The sequence below is a fragment of the Centroberyx affinis genome, unplaced genomic scaffold, assembly GCF_046629955.1.
Source record: "Centroberyx affinis isolate AG114_WGS23_722 - 3 ecotype Tasmania unplaced genomic scaffold, CSIRO-AGI_Caff_v1 ptg000890l_1, whole genome shotgun sequence".
Taxonomy (NCBI): Eukaryota; Metazoa; Chordata; class Actinopteri; order Beryciformes; family Berycidae; genus Centroberyx; species Centroberyx affinis.
In genome coordinates, this window is record NW_027279479.1 from 90,822 (window position 1) to 111,805 (window position 20,984).

Consider the following 20,984-nt stretch of genomic DNA (forward strand, 5'->3'; position numbering starts at 1 on the left):
GAATAATTTTTCAGAGATAAAAACCCTTTGTAAAAAACAGTGAGTTGAAATAATAGCAGCTTTGATTTAACTCATTAGTCTGAATTTAACAATATCCGGGTGTGTTCTTCTATGCATGTGCAGGACATGAGGAAGAAAATAGCAATAAGCTGAAAATACCAACAACGCTAAAAGTGAGTCCATGTTTGCTCATCTTTCCATTAAGTATCCAAGGAAAATATATTTAGACTTTCATTTTTTCACTCATTTGTATTTTGGCATCAACAGTCTCGACTGTGTCTTTCCTATAGTCCTCTTCCTTGCAGCATTTGTTCTGGATGAGTTTGAAGATGGTGAATCCTGGGATGGACAAACAGGGGATTCCAGCCAGGATGAAGATGATGACATAGACCCAGGAAGGATATGAACGCTCTGCCAGGGTGGGGAACTCCTCCTATGACCGGGGTGAAGGAAGACAGCAGGATCAGCAGCAATTTGTGATGCACATGAGGTTTTAAATAAGAAATACATCATCTCACATTTGCTTGCCAGTGAGAAGACCACCATCATGAAGACAAACAATTGAGGAAAATACATCAAAACACTGAACAGTTTCTGACATTGAAACTTAATTATTTTCAAAATAAAAACTGCTGTGATAAGCACACTTACCGCTTCCTGGTCCCAGACCGGGTAGGTGAGATTCTTGGTGACTTGAGTTACAAAGTAGAAAACAAAGATGACTGCCATGATGAGTGGACTGACCAACCTCCATGTCACCTGCCAGAAAATATTGGGCTTGTGGCCGATCATAAACTCGATGTCCTTATTGAACCTGTTGGGGAGGCAGCAAGAGGGAGATGTGGGGTCTCAGCTGTCTGTATCACACCTGCTCACAGCGATAGCATTCATAAAACAGTCCAAAAACACTTTTATTAGTCTAATAAGGTAGCCTGTGCGGGTGTTAACAGTGTGTTTGCTTCTTGACGCAGCACTGGACTCACCTGTCTACACCGTAGATATAAATAACAACAAACATTTCACAGAACGCGATGACCAGGAGGGGGATAGAGCCAGCAAAACTGTCAAAAAGAAGTAGCCAGTAGTTTCCAGAGCGCTGGGCAAATATGAGGCCGAGGGCCAAAGAGATTAAGCACGTCAGACCTGAAAGGAAATACAAAGCGGTTACACTGACATCTCTAGATCTATTTTGCTAGTCGAGATTTGAAGCCAAGCCAAGTAAATTACCAGTGAAGACTTCTTTGGGCCATCTTTTGGGCAGAACATTGAGGTCCTGCAAAGGAACCACCACTCCCTCGATGTTGCCAAACATAGTGGAGAGGCCCAGACAGAAGAGCATGATGAAGAAGAGGACGGCCCAGAGAGGAGAAACAGGCATTTTGATGATGGCCTCCGTGAACACAATGAAGGCCAGTCCTGTTCCCTCCACTCCCTGAATGAGAAAACACCAAATGCTTCAATGTTTGTCTCAAAATGGATAAATTATCATTGATAGATGACTTAATAAGTGTGGTACATATCTGTATTGTAGCACACGGACCTGACTGAGGAAAAACTGCATGTCACAGATCTGGATATCCAGTCCTTGAATGATTTCTGGGCTGGTCTGGTTGAGGGAGGTCAGAATCTCATTGTAGTTGCTCTCTGTAATGCTGTTTTCGGGGTAGCTGAAGGTATTCATCAGCTTCAAGATGTTGCTGCAGAAAAGGACTTGGAGGTGAGATAAACCTGAGACTAAAGACAATCATACTTATGGCATGTAAAGGCTTCATTTGCCATCATATGTCATATTTATCATTTTGCCCCCAAACCGAATTCGAATGACAATTTGCACTAACTTCCACTGGAATTTCAACAAAATTTCAACAAAATTTGGTGATATAGATTCCATTTTCACTGGCACCTAACTGATCACCTAACAGAGTAATTAGAAACTCACTCTCCCACGCAGTCGTCATATTTCTGTGTGGCCCTGAAGCCGATGATGGAGTAAATAACCGTTGCAGAGTAGACTGAGGTGCAGCCATTGATGATGGAGATGATAACTGCATCCTGCTCACAGTTGTTGCTGTAAGAGACGATCATGAAGGGAAATCACATGAGGAGAACTGCTCAAGAGAAGCTTCCCCTGTGACCTTATAGATGAGGCAGTCGCTTACTGAACAGAGTTGTAGCTGGAGAAGGAGATGAGACCTCCGAAGGCCAAAGAAAAGGAGTAGAAAACCTGGGCACCTGCATCCAGCCACGTCGATGGGTTCATCAACTCATCCACCTGAAAGAGAATAGAAAAATGCATTCACAATAAAACTCAATTTCTCTTTCCACTTGTAATATTTCTGTCCTTTAAAACTGACAGTGAACACCTCACCTCCTATGATCCTGACAATCCATTTTCACACGTATGTTATAATCTAAAGTGCCTGCCGCCTGTTTTTGAGACCTCAGAATGGAGGGGCATTGCATTTACACTTTGTTGTTAATGTGACCAAATGCTTCCCTGACCACTTGATCACAGCTAGCTTTAAAGTGGTAATTTGTGACTTCCTTGTTTTTCTTTTTATTGCTTTGGTGCTTAGCGGTCATTCGTGTTGTGCTGTGTTTCTGCACTTCCTAGAGATCACTTATCAATCTACTCATCTGATCTACCTTTCTTGGATTTTCTGTTGATGAAGTTTGAGTTTTTGTAGGTGGCGCTGTTTTCTTTGCCTGTTCAGTCATGGTGGCTATCACTGCTCATGCTAACTACCCAGTTCTTACATACCTGACACCGGGTGTTTAGAACAGCAAATGTAAAAGCTTCCATGGACTGGCTATAGGTTGAATCACTATTGTGTTATATCAATCTGAGATAGAGAGTAGCAAAACTGATATTTACTTCTATGATATTGTCATGTATCATTACTTTAATTGACAGATGTTGGTTGGTTGTAACATGAGTGCTTACATCTGGTGTGAAGAGGAACTTGATTCCCTCTACGGAGCCTTTGAGAGTCAGGCCTCTGATGAGGAAGATGGTGAGGACCAAGTATGGCAGAGTGGAGGTGATGTAGACAGCCTGAGGAATGAGAGAAGTGATAGAGTAGGTGATAAGGTGTTCCTAAGACATGCAGGCGTACGCGATAAGCAAGCTGGCATCATTCCCACATTCAATTATCCTGAATTGGAATTTGACTTTCAGACCTTGCCAGTGGTCTCGATGCCCCGGATGCAGCAGATGTAGAGCAGAGTCCAGGCAGACACCAGGGCCAGCACCATCCACCACTGCAGACCTCCGGCCTCATCGATGGCTGCTGAAGTGTTCAGAGTCTCTCTGTACCAGAAATAGTCTACTGTGGTGCTCCTGGCACACTCTGTCACCAGACCTAGAGGGGGCAATAGACAGACAGTGTAACTCCTGCTGTTGTTGCTACAGCTGTTGATTCATGAAGAACCATAGTTACTCTAGTCCTGTGATCACAGGTGGAGTCCTCTAATGGGGCTCTATTGGCTTAGCCACTCATCTAGTGGCTTCAGCACACTGAAACGCTATGAAGCCTGTGTGAAATAGAGTGTGGACTACAGAAAGGGCAGATGATCAGTTGGTTTTGCCTAATGTTAGATGATTTTGTCAAGCTGTATCAAAAATAAATATCCACTGCTATTCACTATAGTTTTTAACAGTACCTCTGACTGTTATCTTGATATTCGAGGGCATACCTGTCCTGTTAGCATTGAGAGGGCACTGACTCCAAGGCAGGGGATCCTGGAAGGAGTTGAAGAGATACCACATGATCCAGGCCATGATGGTGTTGTAGTACATGCCCACCAAGAACGACACCAGCATGGATGCAATACCTGTTACATAAAGAGACAATTAGTCACATGGTCTATTACTTTTGTAGACAAGGAAATGTCCTCCTCAATTTTCATGCTTTTACCCACCGATACCAGTCAGGTAAGGATTGATTGACCTCCAAACCCCCACGCTGCCCTTCCTGAGGCGCTGGCCGATAGCGAACTCCAGGTGCAACAGTGGGATTCCCTCCAGAACCAGCAGGATAAGGAATGGGATCATAAATGCTCCTGGAAGTGCAAGATTGGGATGTAAACTGAGTAAACTACTGAGTAACAGAACAATCATTCACTTTTCATCGTCACTTCAGTGAATGGAAACTGAATCTTTAACTGAGGTGATTCACAAAAACTGCTCCCATGAAAACATCCATAAACTGTAACAACCTTTGTTAATGTTTTATTATCCACAGTAGATACTATTTTTAGCCATTCATTCATCTTTTGAGGAAACAAAGGAGAAGTAATTCAGTCTAGTAATTTCAACATCTAGTAAATTGTATCTCTAATAATTACTGAAAATAATGACCTCTTAGGGATGAAGTTAATTTTAAAGTGCAGTAGCAGTCATTTTTGTAAGGCAATGATAGTATTTTGATAAAACAGGTTTAGGAAAGCCTGATATGTGATTGTCATTTCTGAAGATAATAAAGAGCAAAATTATCCCCAAAGAAAAATGGTGCTAACCCATTGAGTAGTCATTTGAAAGACATCTAAATAGAGATGTCTAGGCTTAAGTTAGGCTATATAGGGTTAAAATGTATGTCTATGTCTTCTGGGGTGTATGACAAAAATGAAGCATTATCTTGTACATATGGACTTCTATTTTTGTTATTTACAGTTGTTTATGCATTGTTTAAATATGTACGTAATAATGTGTTTACTGCTTGGTCTAAAACTGGGCTATACTGTATAGCCAAAAAAAAATCCTGGGCAATATGAGAGCTAAAGTATAATAACAATGTTGAAACCCCATCTACTACTCAGTGGGAAGATATTCTCCATCTGTGCACTGCCACAGATAATGTATCTCTGCTGTCTAGTAAAATATCACTGCACCTTTAAACATAAATTACTGATTGATTTCAACATCTCCTTTAATGCAGATTTGGATACATTTAATGATTTATCTACAACGGTCACTACTTTAGTTGGAGTCTGTAGGACTTTGGGACTGTGTCATGACTTGAACAGTGCACATCTCTGCCATCCCACCCTACCTCCTCCATGGCTTTGACACAGGTAAGGGAATCTCCAGACGTTGCCGAGTCCCACACAGAAGCCCACACAGGTGAGCAGGTACTGGGCTTTGTTGTCCCACTTGGGCCTGTCCCCGGCCTCCTCCTTCTCCATCCTCTCCAGGTCCTTATAGGAGGGGATCCGGTCATCCAGCCCAGGGTTGGGAATCTTCAGTTTCATTGCGGCTTCTTGTAAAGTTCTCTCTACGCAGAAAAGTAATATTTAGCCGTCCAGTCTCCTGGTGTTAGTCAGTTGCTGGCTTTACCGCTCCCCTAGAAATGTGTAAATGGCTGTATCCTTCCTCATACAGTGTCGTCTGTGATAGTGACAGATTACCAATGGAGTGTCTGTCTTTGCGTCCTTTACACGTAATGTGTTTTTTCAAGGGGCATGAAAAGGCATTTATGCTGACCTTTGGCACCTCAGCTGGAGTTATCTGTAGCTCCAACAATCTGTGAGATATTATGTATTGTCAGCGAGTTTAAACAGAAAAAGGTGCAACCATCTTGATAATGGTTAATATATCATGTGAAGTGCCGCCACTGACACTTTTTTTTCCTCAAAAGGTGAGTTTAACTAATAGGAATTTGCTAAAACCCTAAAGTCCATTAGATCAAACATGGAAAGAAATGGAGAGAATAACTTATAGAGTTAGAAATGAAGAGACAGAGTATAAAAGATGTTGGTTTAAGTGGATAAGATATGAGGCCATCAATTAATTTATGAAATTACTTAAACTCAGATTAACAAAATAATTTACAAAAGGACAGAGGCAGATCTTGGGAAAACAAATAATCATATAGACATACTCAGTGCACACATCTTAGAGGAGGAGTAGACACACACACACATACACTCTTTTTTTTTTTCGTTTGTTTGTCCCGGTTATCTTTAGTTAGTATAATTAACAAACTTTTTAGTTAATTTATATAAGTGAGTGTAGGTATATCCATATGCATGTATGAAGCTATGTATGTACATATAAATATTTGTGTGCATACATGTGTGTATATGTATGTATGTGTATATATGGATGAATATGTAATTACTCGTGTACATTGTGTAATGTACGGATTGTATTTATTGCGTATTGTAGTTCTTATATTTTGTACTGTATTGAGTAAAAACAGGGCAATTACAGTTACTACATTTCAAGATATAATTTGTAAGCCTAATTCTGAGGAGAGTATAGGCAACAGAAATATATGGTCAATCTGTCCTTTCATTGTCCCATATGAAAATGCTTATACAATTTCACGCATATTTCAAGTACACTCAGCAATCACTGACTGACCCAAGGGTAGAACTGCATCACTGGTGGGGGACAACATGTTTACTATTTGCTTGTTTTTTTTGTCTTTCTTTTCTTCTGTTTGTATCACCGTGTGTATAAAATAAAAATAATAATAATAATAATAAAAATAATTGCAAGGACATGAAAAGGTGAGTCTAGTATTATTGATGACTTCATGAGCCCCTTTGAAGACAATCACCTCTGACAGACAACTTGACAACAGACCAAGTGACACAAGAAATAAAATAAGCCTATGGTAATATTCTCATAAAGGTTAAGCGGGATGGTAGGTGCTTGTGTGTGGAAAAGTTACTGCACCACACCTCTCACAGGACAGTAAGACTGTATTGATGACCTTAACATTTCCAAAGCATGCATCAACAGCTACAACAGCTTGTCACAGGCAGTTTGTCACAGACAGAAAGGAAGGATAAATTAATCTACAGTCACGGGCAACACATTTCCCGTCGGACTTTATCTTAATTGTCAGGCCAAGCCTTTTCCAGTCCTTGAGAAATTGTTTTATTACATAGGGATGTACAGTCATATAATTTTAGTATACATTCAAAGGCATATCAGTTTTGAATTGATCAAATCAAATTGATGTAATATGTTCAAGATTTTTTTACAAAATATGTCAAGCTACATTTTGATTTGTGAGATAGGAACAGTTTCACCTACACTGTCATGGCTCAACAACTGCTTATAAATCTTATCAGTGTTCCTTTCTAATACAATTATTAACCAAAGCGAGACTGGTGTCTGGTGACTATTTTATCGGCTGACAATCTATGGAGGCCATTTCAAGGATGTCCCTAAGGCTGCCTGTGTGTGTGTGTGCGTATGTGTGTCATTATTATTGGTCAAAAATTGCAAAACCTCATCAAGATACGTTTAACCACCACAGACACTTAAAGTAACATATCCGTGGTTACATTTGGACATGTGGAAGAAGTCACACTTCTACCAAAATACGAAGTATGTCCTTCCAATAGTGCAAGTGCTGAAAGATGTCAAGGCAGGATAACATCATTGTAGCATATAGCAGTTTATTCAGCTTTTCACAAAAGATAACAAAGATAATGCACAATTTCTTTTATAAACACTATATTTGTCCAGTAAAATATCACACATTTGTCAAGTAAAATATCTAATTTTGTTGCCATTGCCATGCAGAAAATATGGTAACAATCTTAAAATCTTAAATTACTTCAATTAATTAATTTAATTTAAACAAAATAAAGCAATACAAATAAATAACTGTTGTGTTTTATTGCACTTGCCTCTTTTTAAGTAGAAACAAGAGTTTCACACCAATATACAGCTCCACTGAGTAGGATGGTAGATGTGACCATGACAATGCCCATGATGATCACTATCATTATCTGAGTATGAGGGTATATTTTCTAGTTAAGAAATATTAACATCACCATAGAATAAAACTAGAATAAAAAAAATATACGTCTACAAAGCCAGCCTCCCATTCATATGCTGATGGAACAGCTGTAGGCTGTGCATGTGGATTTGACATGACATAGATTTGAGACTTGGGTTCTCTATTTGCAGCTTTTAGAGAGCTGATAATGTCCACAAATATTGATTGAACTGTTTAAGGCAACAGGAGTAGCATATAATTTCTTTAACTGAGTGGTATTTCCCTTTAACATACATAGATATATACAGTATCAGTGCATCCCATTTCAAAAAAGAACATATTTCTCAGCTTACCATCTTATAAAATAATGTTTGCATTATTAAATATTACAGACATGCAGCACAATCCCATGAAATGCTGATGTCATTCTATGACTGTGTGGGAGTGTCATACATGTTGACTGTGGCAGAGATGGTGTTGAGCTCAGGTTTATAGATGGTTTTCTTGCAGCAGCATCTTTGGAATAATTTGTACAGGGCAATTCCTGGGACCAAAAGACTGGGAACTCCAGCCAGAAGGAAGATGATAACGTAGACCCAGTTAGGATAGGGCAGTGTCTCCAACACAGGGAAGTATTCCTATAAACATGACAAGGAAGAGATGTCAAAATGAAAATATATCTTTAAAAAATGTTTTTATGTTGAATGAAGAGTCTTTTCATTGGAGCAACAGTTCATTAATCATACCGAGCTTGGATTCCAGGCGATGTATGTCACTTTAGCACTCACGTTGGTGACAAAGTAAAAGATAAAGATGACAAAGACAATCAAGGGGCTGACCACTCTCCATGTGACCTGCCAGAAGATGTTGGGTTTGTGTCCAATCATGAACTCGATGTCTTTGTTAAACCTATGAAAGAAAATATATGTGACTCAGGACTGCCTCAATATGGCACATTCACTAGCAACACTTTACTTGATTATGGGCTAATACATTCATAAAGCCTGAACAAGCATCATAGCAACTTTAAGACAAATTTTTATATTTTATAATGTTGTGTTTATACATGCTCATATTTATATATGTATGTGTGTATATATATACAAAATATGTTTATACTATTTATATGTACAGATATTTACTGATATTTACATATATTTATACATACACTCTTACAAAGACTGTGTCATTTTTAACACATCTGTGTGTCTTCTCTGGGACAACACAAACTATTTTTCAACACAACATATGTTAATGGAAATACATTTCGACACAACATGTGTTGTTATTAACATATCATGTGTTGAAAATTCAAATTCAAATTGTCTTACACACTTACCTGTCTATTCCATATAGGTAGGCTACAGCAGTCATCTCACAGAAGGCGATTACCAGCAGAGGAATGGAGCCAGCAAAGCTGTCAAACAGTGCTAACCAGTAACTACCAGACTGCTGGGCAAAGATTAGTGCGATCAAGAAGGATGTCAGGCATACGATTCCTGAAACCCAAAACAACACAATACTTATTTACAATGTTTCTCATCAAAATCCCCTACTTCAGAATAGAGATATACTGTCAATACAGCGTCAGGTCTATATCATTTACCTGTGAGCACCTCTTTGGGCCACTTCTCAGGAAAGATCTTTAGATCCTGCAAGGGAACCACCACTCCCTCTATACTTCCAAACATGGTGGAGAGCCCGAGACAGAAGAGCATGATGAAAAAGAGGACAGACCAGAGAGGGGAAACAGGCATCTTGGTGATTGCCTCCGTGAACACAATAAAGGCCAAACCTGTTCCCTCCACTCCCTGGAAAACAACAGAGCACATCCGCAGCTCACAATGGACTCATTACTGGATGAAAATACAGAAGTTATATAGTAGTCATGATGGTATGCAGTGGAAATCATACATCGCTAAGGAGAGTCTGCAGGTTGCAGGTGTTGAGGTACAGCCCCTGTATGACCTCTGACCCGGAGACAGTGCTGTTGAGTGTTTGCAGCAGTTCATCATAGTTGCTTTGTGTGATGCTCCCCTCTGCTAGATCAAACGCATTCAGCAGCGTCATGATGTTTCTGAAATGTGGAATTTGGGAACATCATTAACTGCGAAATGGTTCCACACTGCGCTTGTAATGTTATTGCTATAGTTGTCAAACAATATCAACATTTTCTTGCAATGTTAGAATGTTCCTTTAGTTTTGCATGAATTGAAATAGGCTACAACTAATTCATTTCAGATTGCATTCACGTACTCATTGATGCAGTCATCAAACCGCTCCGTGGCCCGGAAGCCAATGATGCAGTAGATAACAGTGGCGGCATAGACAGAGGTACAGCCGTTAATAATGGAGATGATAACAGCATCCTGCTCACAGTTGTTGCTGGAAAAAAAAGGATTAAGCATAAAAAAAAATAAATCCAAGTCAATAGTTGTATTCATAAATATTTGCAATGTAAATATTAGCATTCTGTGAAGCAGATGCTTAAAATGAAATATGGATACCACATGGCCCCATCAGCTAGTAAAAAAGAAAAGTAGACATCTTTATTCTGTTTATCGCCACTGATAAGATTAGGTGCCATATGGACTCAACACACAGTGGTCCAGTAGCCACTTACTGAACAGAGTTGTAGCTGGAGAAGGAGATGAGCCCTCCGAAGGCCAAGGAGAAGGAGTAGAACACCTGGGCACCTGCATCCAACCACGTCGATGGGTTCATCAACTCATCTAGCTAGAAAATGACAGCATCATCAGCAGAGTGTGATGTTTTCCGTGCTAGTGATCGGCAGAAATTATTATTAAAAGGTATACTAACATCTGGTGTGAAGAGGAACTTGATTCCCTCTACGGAGCCTTTGAGAGTCAGTCCTCTGATGAGGAAGATGGTGAGGACCAAGTATGGCAGAGTGGAGGTGATGTACACAGCCTGTAGAAAAAGAAAACAAAATCTTAAAAGGTGCTATGTGTAGCATTTTTAAACACCACTAACACCCTATTTACTGTAAAAGGTGACAGCATGGTCAAGACGATTGGTAGCCTCTATCTCATGTTTGTGGTGTTGGTAGTGCTAATGTTTCTCAAAACAAGCAAATAGTAAACATGTTGTCCCCCACCAGTGATGTAGTTCCACCCTTGGGTCAGTCAGTGATTGCTGAGTGGAGTGAAATTGTATAAGCATTTTCGTATGGGACAATGAAAGGACAGATTGATCATATATTTCTGTTGCCTACTCTCCTCAGAATTAGGCTTACAAGTTATATCTTGAAATGTAGTAACTGTAATTGTCCTGTTTTTACTCAATACAACACAAAATAATAAAAGAACTACAATACGCAATAAATACAATCCGTACATTACACAATGTACACTACAATACAATTTATAATACAATATACAACATAACATACAACACCAGGAGCGTGAGTGTTATGAATAATATAAATGCTAAATGATAAGTGATATATGGTATTGCACAGTAGGTAAGTGGTAATATGATATAAGTAGTCAACACTGACGGCACAGTGGTAGTGCAGTGATGAGTGCAATAACAGTACAACAGTCCAACAACTGTACAATAACTACAGTGTCTTGTGGTTAGAGGTTTGACCAAAAATTCTCCATTGACTCTCACTTCAACACATCAACCCAGTCTGATGTCTCCAAGTGTGTAGCGTGTGTAGACTATTATGTTACCTATGATAACTTTAACTGTATTGCTTTACCACTGAGTCCCCATTCATTGTCCCCCACGTTGTATGATAACTTTAACTATATGACCTGCTTTACCACTGAGTCCCCATTCATTGTCAATGCCGGCCCCTAGCGGCACAAAGTCAACATTACAGTGTGACTAACTAACAAATGAACTAACGAACTAACGGACAGAGACCGATCCATAGTCCCCCTTTGGTGGGGGACAATGAACACATTTCCCATGAACATCATTGCCTCCTGTCAGAAAGGGGATGTTACTACTTGTCCCAACTCCCTTCCTTTGTGTAGTAGGAACACTTGTTTCAATGTCAATGCAGTACTCCTTCTTAGCTCGACACTTGTCGCTTGTCAGGGTATTTAAGGCAGCTGTGGCATCATGGCTGCCTTTCCTTTTCTCGGCCTGTTGGTTGCCATGCTGGCCCCTCTTTGTGACTCTGAGGTAGGTGATGCAGTCATGAGGTTGTTTAAGGTTCTTTTTATGTACCCAATGACTGAGTTTTATTTTGTTTGTAATCTGTGTCTCCTCCTGGTGTCTGCTGGCTGAGATTTGTGACTTAAGGTAGGTAGGTTTTCCAACTGTTTGTGCACCAAGCACATGTGAAGTGGTACTGCAACTGATCAATCTTATCTGCTGTAGTTCCTGTCTGCCCTTGGGTGCTGTGGATGCTTACCACCCCGTGTTTGCTTAGCCAATGCACATTTTGTCAAGGTACTGGTCACTGTAGTTAGGGGTAAGTAGGGTACAATAAATACCTGAGGTAATTGTTGTTATTATAGTGTTATAGACCTGTTACTAATGTGCCTCTTGTATTGTAGGTCTCTATCAGCTGCTGTTTTGCCTCTATAGATAGTTTTGCATTTACTGTGTATGTGTGTTGACTTGCTTGTTTTATCTTGTTGCCAGTTGTGTCTGGTACTTTTAGTGTGAGCCAACTGGTTTGTTTACTAATGACCTTTTTATGCTCCAGTCCAGTGATTTAATATTTCTGTTATCTCCCTATAGTGGAGCAGAGTGCTGGCTTGTTGGGGAGGCTAGACACCCTGGTGCAGTTCCCTTCACCAGCTTGTAATGGTAAAAGAGCACTGGGACACCATTTTTCACCTGTTTGCTGTGATTGCTGGACCCCTGGACACTCCCTCAGTTAGTCTGCCTCTCCATTGCTGGCCTCAGCCCACTCTCCCCTTAGTTTCCTTAGTTTCTTAGTTTTCCCTTTGTAAGTACTGGAAGTGTTTTAGTAAAATAATTACATTTGTTAAATATTGATTGAATTATTGTAATAAACATTTTGTTACCTCCTTTCACATAGGTTTGATTCATTTTTTGTTCTTGTTTAACCCATTCTCTTCACAGTCCCTTCCGGTCATTAATTATTCAATAAATTTGCATTTCTTTTGGAATCATTTCTGGTAGAATATCTTGCTCTCACAAGGCATCAATTGAGTGTTTGCTGTCGTTACACTTAATGCTGTAGCTGTCTACCTTGCCAGTGGTCTCAATCCCTCTGATGCAGCAAATATAGAGCAGAGTCCAAGCAGCAGCTAGACAAAGCACCATCCCCCACTGCAGGCCTCCAGACTCATCTATAGCTGTTGAGGTATTCAGTGTCTCTCTGTACCAGTAGTAGTCCACTGGAGAGCTGCGTTCACATTCTGAAACTGGACCTGCAGCGAGTGAAAATCAAATAGTTAGACTAGATCGCAAAAGGTCGGACTGAAATTGAAGGAATGAAGACGTGCCTGTGAGGTTGGCATTGAGTGGACACTGGCTCCATGGGAGGGGACTCTGGAAGGAGTTGAAGAAGTACCACATCACCCAGGCAATGATGGTGTTGTAGTACATGCCCACCAAGAACGACACCAGCATGGATGCAATGCCTGTTACAGAAAGAAAAAAGTTAGTGACATGGTGCGCAGTTGGCTTCATGCAACTGTCCTGCTTTTACCTACTGACACCAGTCATGTATGGATTAATGGACCTCCAGACTTGCATACTGCAAACATGAGGAATGCACACAATAACCAATAACTGGAGTTGGCTGTGACAAGGATTTTAGTCAATTTAGGTTGTTCAACTGTTCATCCAACTCCTTAATTGACAGGATTAAAAATTCACACAGGACTGATAATCAGGATGCCCTAACACAGTGTAGTGACTGCACCCACACCGTCATTGTCATCACACATCTGGAAGGGCCTTGCATCCTGTGTGAGTCTTTGCCCTGATAACGGATCAGGAAAGTGGATGGAAAGTGGTTGGATCGTAAAGGAGGCCACTGACCTCTTGGTAAATCACTCCATTTTCACCCTAAGAGCTGGTATCAAGGACCAGACCTGGTAAATAACCATAAAACACCAACACTCAGCCCTGTCTTTGGTAATCCCCAAAGACACAGAGAGTCTGAGATGACACCCATTGGAATGTTGCCAAAATCAAGAGAAATTTTTGATACAGACTCATGAAACCTTGGGTATCACATTGTGGTGGACTCTAATGTATATGTCTAATTTTATGTGTAACTGTGATGTTTTATATAATAGTTATTTACATTATTCAATTTCGTTATCTTTACATGGGGCTTAAATAGCCATGTTTGATATTAAAGTGTTCAGGAGTTTAATAATGTTAATGTTACGATGGTCAATTATATTGGATAGATCTGGGAACCAAAAGTATGGTTTCATGCATATGTAATGAGCTGTAACACTAGACATGCCAGCCCACGCACACACCCCTCAACTGATCACAACAAAACCAAACACACACATTTCCAATGCGGATTTCATGCACTTTACGTGGTCGCGACACGTGTGCTAACGGAGTCTGACAACAACTTTGTTCCAAAGTTTGTCTCCAAAGACGGACTCAACTGCATCATCATCATCAAGCCAAGTAGAAGCCTGTTTCATCCGAAACAGTGAAGAGAGCCTTGCTGCCTGCCTGTCTGCCTGACAAATACACACACACACCAGCACGTGTGTCTGTGTGTCCTGCCTGCTACAACCTCGCTATCAGCTATCCTGCTGAGGTTAACTCTGAAGAATCATCGGAACCTCCAGAGTGGGTCGGCGTCAGCCTTGAGAGACCCACAGCCCTGTCCAGCAGCCTGTGTGCTCCAGCCTGCGTGCTTCACCCTGTTGCGGCCTGCTGAGATCAACTGAACAGACGTCGGATCTTCATCCTCCAGCACCTCGTCGAGCTGAGACTCCTCACAGACTCCCGGCCTCAGCGTGCTTCATCTCCCTCCGGACCTTCGCTGGTGTCGTATCTACTGATCATTGTCCACTGGGCATCATATCATACATCACACATAGCTATTCCATTACATTCACACTTCACACACATATCACACACTTTATTACGGCTCCCTACAGTTATAGTAACCATTCAGGTATTCAAAGATTCATTTGAGTCAGTTTTCCAGATAGTTATACTGTCGCCCCTTTACTCCTATCTTGCTGACTCATGTCTTCCACTGCTCATCTTCCATGATTGTGTCTGCTAAAATATTGGTTTAATTATCAGTATTGCATATTCACATGATCATCTATTCCTATTGCCATTGATTCATCACAGTTCATAGGTATACCTCTTGTATATACTGTACTATATTCACTTGTACTTACCTGATTATTGAGTGTGCTTTAGTTTAATAATAAATGTATTATTTTGCATAAAGTCACCTCATGTGCTCATTGTGTGAGTTTAAATTCAAACATGCCGAGAATTCACTCCTTCAGATGAGACCTGTTGATGCTGTCTGTTATCTGGTGCCCCGTTCTTAATTCTCATTGAAGCTAACTCTAAATTATATTGATATCAGACACCATTAATACCTATCATCACCACTACAACAGATGGTCCCATATTAAGTTTTACACTCACCAACACCAGTTAAGTAGGGGTTAATAGCAGTCCACACCCCCACGCTGCCCTTCCTGAGGCGCTGACCAATAGCGAACTCCAGGTGCAACAGTGGGATTCCTTCCAGAACCAGCAGGATAAGGAATGGGATCATAAATGCTCCTAGGGACAAATCAAGGAAAGCTTAGATAAGGTAGCATAGGTAGCTTGGGTAGCACATGTACCGTGCTTACTGTAGTCATGTGGGCTCTATGGAACGTGACAGCCTGGCAAAACTATTACAGTATAGGTGATGTCTGATACAAGTTTTGCAACACCACAATATAAGTTGTCATTTCTTTGTGAAGTGTTGTATGCATGTTTTGTATGTGACACAACAGTCAGAGAATAGAGTCAACTTTTTATTGGCAGCAGCAGAGCATCAGCCTACTCTATCTTTATTCTTTTAATGATATTCCATTCATTCTATATAGTTATTAATCTTTTCAAAAGTTTGTGAATACTTCAGAGACATAAACCTTTTGCAGGAACAGATATTGTGGAGAAGCATGTAAATATGGTCCCGACTAACAACAGGGAGTATAAGGAGCTTTTATTGTCTCCATTATCATGTATGACGATGCAGGTGGGATCAGCTCAGAGCTGAAAGTTCACTTTGCTGTCAGGACTTTCTGTGAGATAGCAGAGATCTGACACAGCTGATAAACATGAGAATAACATGCCAAATAAAAATCCTTGCGTACAGTAATGTGAGTGTCTTGGGATGGGGGCATGGCATGTTGGCATACAATTACATGTTGGCTTAAAAGAAGCAGTGGCTATCAAATTCAGTGATTGGTTGTTACCAGTGTCACTGAACCACACTGTAAATCACTAGTCATATGAGCTAAATGTTATCCTGCTGGGAGGATATATGGACTATCCCATATGGCATCACATGTTTTTTACCTTAACGTCAATACCACAGAGATAGCTAAAGAAAGCAAGTATTCCTCAGAGTCTATCTTTACATGGACAATACAGTGTTGGATTTCCACTACTGATAGGTTTTCAAGTTCAGTCAGTATTGTCCTATTGGTTGACAGCAATCAGCTAATGATAAGCAGATTGCCTTCTTCCCTAGTTGGACTTGGCCTCTTTGTCATGCTATATGCCTGGCTGTCATGCTATTAATCCCGCAATGGTAATCTGAATTTTCCTTGTTTTCTTTTTTCTTTTTTTTTGTCTGTTCAGTTTTGTTGCTAAGTGCTCATTGCTATGGTGTTTCTGCACTGCAGCTCCCAGAGGTCACCTGTCAATCACACAGTATGTCCAGGACTGTGATGTATTTTTCCTCCTTTTTCTATAGCTGCAGTTTTTGTTTCTGTAGGTGGCACTCTTTTATTTGTTTTTTCAGCCATGGTGGCTATCACTGCTCATGCTAACTACCTAGTTCTTCTTCTGTTTATTCCAAACAAACCGCAGTTGCCACTGCCAAAAACATTAAACGCATCACTTCCTGTGTGCCAAAATATTTTTCCCCAGGAAAGAGTTACCAGACAGGGATTTGGAACAGCAAATGTTACAGTTTTCATGAACTGGATATAGTTTGTGATTTGTGATAGAGTTGTGATAGAGTAGAAAGACAGACATTATTTATATGAAAGGTTGGAGATTAATGCTTTAATGTACCATAGCACCAAACATCTACTGGTAAATGAACAATGGCATCAATTTTTATTCTCTTCATGATAAATAAATGCTGGATGTAAGAAGCTGCTAACTTGTAATGTACTGGTTGTCTGATGAGTGATGGTCCCTATGTAAGAAAGCAGGTAAGCAGGTAACACCCCTCAACACAAGGCCATGTTTATGTTTGTATGTGAAGACACCCATCATAGACAAGTGGAAAAGTTCAAGGAATCTGTGATAACACTGTTGTAAATGCTCATAAATCTGGGAAGAAGTAATTAGTGTTGATAGGGTCGGACCGCAAAGTGTCAAAAAGCGATGATGATGTCTGGCATTTTTTAATGACTCAAAATCCTGATCCATCATTTATTAATGTTAGAACAATGTTTTCCCTCTACCGCCACTCTAATGCTAATGCCTTATCTGACATGATTTCATAAAAAAAGGTGTCCACTGCCACTCTCAGGACATTTAAAGTTTATGAGCTATACAAGAATAGGTCATGGAACCAATCTGTCATTAGTTATTGCTTCTTTACTGCTGTCTTTTACCACCATTTTACAGTATAAACTGTGACTACCTGAAAATAAACTAAAACCAAACCTTTAACGTTGCAAATGAGCACTCAGTAGCTATTTGCTATAAAATGTTACACCGATGCTCAGCCACCAGTAAGAGTGTTAATATTTAACCTAAATCATCTAAATCATTTCCTAGTGTAATATTATGAGTGCACTGTGCCCCATTCTACTGAGACTGCCCTTCATAATGACCATAAACCCTATAAAATGTAATTCAGGGACAGAGGATGTTTGCTCACTCTGTATTTCCTCAGGATTGACATTTCCAACTCAGCACAACATCCCCTGTGCAGGGACGCTGGAAGTAGGGGTGCTGAGGGGGCTGCAGCACCCCCTACTGGCGGGGGGCTGTAACTGCAAGGCTATGCCCCGTCACACTGTAAATTTCAGATGCTTTGTGTGTTCATTGTTTTAAACTTGGTGTGGTGGTGCTGCCGGACGATTCATTATGTAGCTCGCTCCCTGTCTCTCAATTTCCTGTCTCACTGGTTACAGGCAGGGGTTAAAGTTAATAAGTTAATAAGTAAATAAATCTGATTGGCAGTTTCATACATAATAAGCGAGTTCATAGGCCTGCCAACTCTCACGCATTGACCGTGCGACTCACGCAATTGACATTTTTCACACGCTCTCATGCCACAAGTCCATTTTCCCACGCAGTGAAAAACAAATTCATAACTGATAACGTCGCAACGCGAAAAAAGGACACTGACAGCGCACGGACAGACAAGACAGAAATGTATTATATTGTAATTTATTCCCATCCATGCTGCTCAGAGTAATCTCAGTCTGCGGCTCTTCTGCATCTCTCCCTCTCCTCTCGCGTCGTGCGCACCAGGCAGGAGTGTGAGTGAGTTGCTATGGCTAGCGATTCCCAATAATAGGATTTTAGGTTAGTATGCCTATGCAAAATCATGAATGTAAGCACCTCAATGCTGAAATCTAGTAATATAACATAATTTTACATTTTTGGTTAACATTATACAGGGTTGCTGTTTCTTGACTTAATCCAAGAGGTTAGGTGGTGTAGAAATGCAGGAAATTTGTTTTTACTATTTTTTTCTGACTGCTGCTTACATGTACATGTATGTCAATAAATCAGTATTCATATTCTAATAATTTATGGAAAATATAACTCTCTAAATGGGGACAGTTTGCATAATGAGTAAGTTTAGTTTGATACTCTAAGTACATTTTGCTGCCAATACTTAGGCTATGTACTTTTACTTAAGTAAGATTTTGAATGCAGGACTTTTACTTGTAATGGAGTATCTTTACATTGTTGTATTGCTACTTTTACTTAAGTAAAAGATCTAAGTACTTTTTCCACCACTGGAATTGATTATATAATATAGTAAGTTACGTTATTTCTTGTTTCTGTCACAGATCTGGTAGTGCGACATGCTTCGAATGAGAGCAAGAGGATGTCTTTGTAGTGTGGAGTTGCGTTTTGGAGTGCGGTCTTCAATGAATTCAGTTATTATTAACTAATGACAGACGTCATTATATAGACTTTCTCTCAGCACCCCCAACTCTGACTGACTTCCAGCGTCCCTGCCTCTGTGTCTCTAGCAAACACACACATGCCCCCCAAATACATTGTTGTAAATTATGCATAAAAGTGATGCTAGCAAAAGTATAATTTGAAAATGTAGGGCTAATAAAAAATAATGAATTCAAGAAGACATACAGAGCATTATAATTTGTATGATCACCAGACAAAACATAAATGCATCATGCATTCATGCATTATGTGTTGTGCTGGAATTTCTTGAATCACTGAATAATTATAATTTATAAAAGGAATTATTATTATTATTATAAAAAGGAGTTTGCATTACCTTTAAAGTGCATCTATTTTGTCTTATAGAAAAGATAATGACTAACAATGCTGTTTATTTGCAAACACGGACACAATATGACTCCCAGTAATTCTGCAATGGCTGAAACTGAGTTTTTTCACCACTGACTGATTAAAAACTGCAATAGAAATTTATAGATTTCTCAATTTTTATCCACGTTTCATTTCTCCACTCTGAAGACCAGTTTAACACTCATCCTCTATTTCATATAAATCCTATTCAAAGTATAAAAGAGCCAACCTCCTCCATGGCTTTGACACAGGTAAGGGAATCTCCAGACGTTGCCGAGTCCCACACAGAAGCCCACACAGGTGAGCAGGTACTGGGCTTTGTTGTCCCACTTGGGCCTGTCCCCAGCCTCCTCCTTCTCCATCCTCTCCAGGTCCTTATGGGAGGGGATCCGGTCCTCCAGCCCAGGGTTGGGAAGTACCAGTCTCATGGTGTCTGGCTGCAGGCAATCAGGCTACACTTCTGGATCACTGAATCACTTCAGTCTACTATTCAGTTCAGTTCAGGCTTTCTCCCTGGCAGCTGGGAGGTTCGCAGTGCTGCTGGCTCTCTAAGATCATGAGAATCAATGACGTGTGTTCATATCAGCAATACGAGGAGATGTGTATCAGCTACACAAAACTTGCCTGTCAATAACTGATAGCATGTGTGTATATGGATGGTGGGAAATGTGTGTATGTATGCATGTGTGCCATGACACACATGCATACATACAATCTGCACAAATACCTGTAAATGTGTGTTAATTAGGAACATATCCTAAAAATGCATCAGAATGCATACCACCAAACACACCAAAACAAAGCACTAAGTTGTAGTTACAGTTTTAAGAAAAAAAAAAAAAAAAATTCCACTTCTCCACTTTTTAATCATTTATGAATGTTCACCCTCTGATTCCAATTTAACATTTCCTGGATTACACCCAAAGTTACCAACCCAGAATGTGAAAGTGCAAGTGTATTAGGGAACTGTGAATGAGCAACCTATTGACAGAAAGAAGTAATAGTAAAGCCACAAGACGTAGATGCTGTCGGCTGGTGCTGAAGAAGAGCGGCCGGGGCTGTAGCGGAAGGAGTTGTAAATGTGTGACTAGAGACAGGAGAGCAGAAGAAGAATAGTTTGCCGTCACAAAAGGTGTAGGCACTCACTTTTCCTTAGTGAGTCCAGATTTCATAGTTTTTAACATTATAATGGAGAGCAAAGATCAAGCAAAATCAGGGGAGCATTCAGGATCAGTGTTCCCTCAAAGATAATATGGTGATCTTCTACATGTAATAACATTCTACATTTATCACACTGACCAAATAATAATATCTAGTCAGTCATCAGTCATTGCTCCACATTGTATCCAGAAATGTAGTTCATATAAAGGGGGTTGGAAGTTTTTCTGGCTCTGGTGCCATATAGCCAACAGCTCAGTCAGTTGATGCCCATGTCTATACAGTACATCCTCTATTTAAGCTAATGATTTACTGGAACAGTGCATATACAGTACTAAGGTAAGGTACGGTCAAGGATTATCAGGCTGTGCATGTATATCT

General features: G+C 40.2%; 2 protein-coding genes across 2 annotated transcripts; both read right to left on the minus strand.

The window, feature by feature from the left end:
• Positions 1–223: 223 nt before the first annotated feature.
• On the minus strand, positions 224–5,250 carry LOC139645669 (sodium-dependent neutral amino acid transporter B(0)AT1-like). The gene is made up of 12 exons (XM_071521454.1): positions 5,052–5,250; positions 3,922–4,062; positions 3,697–3,834; positions 3,181–3,362; positions 2,945–3,055; positions 2,160–2,272; positions 1,940–2,068; positions 1,541–1,697; positions 1,228–1,432; positions 984–1,143; positions 652–814; positions 224–433 (listed from the first exon to the last, which is right to left on the minus strand). The coding sequence occupies exons 1-12, from the start codon at positions 5,248–5,250 to the stop codon at positions 224–226; spliced, it is 1,908 nt and encodes a 635-aa protein (XP_071377555.1).
• A 3,824-nt stretch (positions 5,251–9,074) lies between these two features.
• On the minus strand, positions 9,075–19,873 carry LOC139645667 (sodium-dependent neutral amino acid transporter B(0)AT1-like). Its single transcript, XM_071521453.1, is given in 10 exon segments — positions 9,075–9,238; positions 9,346–9,550; positions 9,654–9,816; positions 9,996–10,124; positions 10,363–10,502; positions 10,554–10,670; positions 12,939–13,120; positions 13,196–13,333; positions 15,342–15,482; positions 19,675–19,873. Coding segments are annotated over 10 exon segments (1,578 nt in total).
• Between the last annotated feature and the right edge of the window lie 1,111 nt (positions 19,874–20,984).

Bases quoted from the DNA above. Each gene is read 5' to 3' on its own strand.
- LOC139645669 (XM_071521454.1), bottom strand. From the start codon at position 5,250: ATGAAACTGAAGATTCCCAACCCTGGGCTGGATGACCGGATCCCCTCC. The intron at 1,698-1,939 runs GTGAGTTTCTAA...CCTTTTCTGCAG, and splicing joins TATGACGACTGCGTGGGAGA to CAACATCTTGAAGCTGATGA. The intron at 1,144-1,227 runs GTAATTTACTTG...ATTTCCTTTCAG, and splicing joins GCCCAAAGAAGTCTTCACTG to GTCTGACGTGCTTAATCTCT.